General features: G+C 45.7%; 1 protein-coding gene across 1 annotated transcript in view; it reads right to left on the reverse strand.

Annotated features, from left to right (window-relative positions):
* The window catches only part of XRCC6 (X-ray repair complementing defective repair in Chinese hamster cells 6), a 19875-nt gene extending 18218 nt beyond the window's left edge, over window positions 1–1657 (reverse strand). Inside the window, exons 1-2 of the mRNA XM_012638074.1 lie at window positions 1459–1657; window positions 66–227 (exon numbers count right to left, since the gene is read on the reverse strand). Of these exons, the coding sequence (XP_012493528.1) occupies window positions 66–227; window positions 1459–1525 (229 nt within the window). The 5' untranslated portion in view covers window positions 1526–1657. The remainder of the gene's footprint in view (window positions 1–65; window positions 228–1458) is intronic.
* Between the last annotated feature and the right edge of the window lie 367 nt (window positions 1658–2024).

Raw genomic sequence — 2024 nt, forward strand, 5'->3', positions numbered from 1 at the left:
TGGTTCAGCAGGTCCCATGAATGATTACAGAGCATGGGCAAGCTTCAGAAGCCTTAGAAACATACCTGGAGGAGTCACTTGAATTTTCTGGTCATCCAACTCCTCTTCCTGTGGCACCAAAGCCACAAAACAAGGGGGGATGTTCTTGCGGGGTGTGTATCTGCACACTGCTAGGACCTCCTTCTCCAGACACTTGATGAGTAGAGCACTGAACAGGGTTGAGCTCCCTAGAAAACAAATGTCCCAGCAGCCTACATCCCAAAGAGGTCTCCTCCTTTCTTCCCTCTTAGCCCTGTAATTTCTCTTCCATTTTCTTCTTTTCTTCAGGGGAGAGTGTGAACACAGTCCCCCACTACCACAAATTATGCAGTCGAGTTTCCCACCGTTGGGGAAATTGTAGGGGTCGGCACATCTGGAGTGCAATGGATGAGCTCACCTGGGAAAACCACCTTCGTGATCATGGTATATCTTCCATTTTTTTTTAAAGGGTTTATGAAGCCTCCACAGGTGTGGGGTGAGAAACCCAGAGCTGAGGGGAAAGTGGGGGCAGTAGAAGTGTAGAAAGAAGAGGAAGGACAGGAATAAGAGGTTTGGAAGCCTCATATACTCCATTTACAATGTGGACTACTAACGTCAGTTCACTTTTATGGACATTAGGGTAAACACGTGAGCTCCAGCTGTTAATGAAGACTGAGCAAGTCAAATCTCGGGGGCTCATGAGCTGCAGTACAGAAGGCAGGTCTGGGCAGCACAAATAAACACAAGAGCGGAGTTCACATCGTCTTTAATTGACAACACTAGAGAAAAAGCTGTGAGTTTGTTTGGTTTTTGTATTTTGTTCTCTATCTGATGCATCAAAGAAAGAAGTATATAGGAAATAAGGATTCCTCCCACCCCCCCGCCACCAGTTTCTCCTGAGAAAAGGAGGTAAGTGTTTAAATGCTAAATTCCATAGTCCTTCCCAGATATTCACAATGCGTATCAGTATATTAGAGGTCCTAAAGAAATCTCTTTAACTTTAGTTCCACATTTCCAAAATCTGAGCAGGAAACACTTTAAAAATACTCCATTATGACAGGCATGGTGGTTCACACCTGTAATCCCAACATTTAGGGAGGCTGAAGCGGGAAGATCACTTCAGGCCAGGAGTTAGAGACCAGCCTGGGCAAGATACTGAGACCTTGCCTGTACAAAAAATAAAAATTAGCCAGGCATGGTGGCACATGTCTGTAGTCCTAACTACTCAAGAGGCTGAGCTCAGGAGTTCAAGGCTGCAGTGAGCTATGATCGCACCACTGTACTCCAGCCTGGGCAACAGAGTGAGACTCTGTCTCAAAAAAAAAAAAAAATACCCCATTAACATCTGTACAGTGTCTAAGCAACGCCCATTCGGGAAACGCTGCCCACAAACAGTGCTCTGTGTTAGTCGTCCATTCATCCTCGCTCTGTGCCACTCACCGTTCACCAGGGACTCCTCAGGGTACACGAACAGGGAGGGCCTCAGGTAGTGGTGCGTCTTCAGCATTACTAAGGGCTTGAAACCAATGAGAATCAAACCTGGCTCATCAAACCGTTTCAGCTCTTCTGTTTCCTCTTTCTCTAGCACAATCTGACGACTCCCATAGATCTAAGGAGGGAAACAGTGAGGAATACAGAAGAGAGGCTATGCAAAACAGCTGCTGCATGACTCTAGCAGGTTAAAAGCAGATCAGGAGCAGGAAGAGGGCTCAGCAGGGCATCCTCCTCCTATAACAGGGAATTAACATTTACTGAATGATGTCATCTACTTTTTCTTCTGTAACAATCCTAGGAGGTACGTGTTAAAAACTGTTTTAAACATGAGTGAACTGAGGCTCCGTTGTTGGGTAACTTGCTCCAGGTTGTACAAATGAATTGGGCTTTAAACCCAGATCTTTCTGGTGCCAAAGGCCATGCTCTTCAGGTATTTATTCCTTCTCTCATTTAACACGTACTGAGCTCCCAGCACTATCCCTGACACACAAAGGATGCTTAAGCCATACCTA

The sequence above is a fragment of the Propithecus coquereli genome, unplaced genomic scaffold (assembly GCF_000956105.1).
Source record: "Propithecus coquereli isolate 6110/MARCELLA unplaced genomic scaffold, Pcoq_1.0 Scaffold126, whole genome shotgun sequence".
In the NCBI taxonomy this organism is placed as follows: Eukaryota; Metazoa; Chordata; class Mammalia; order Primates; family Indriidae; genus Propithecus; species Propithecus coquereli.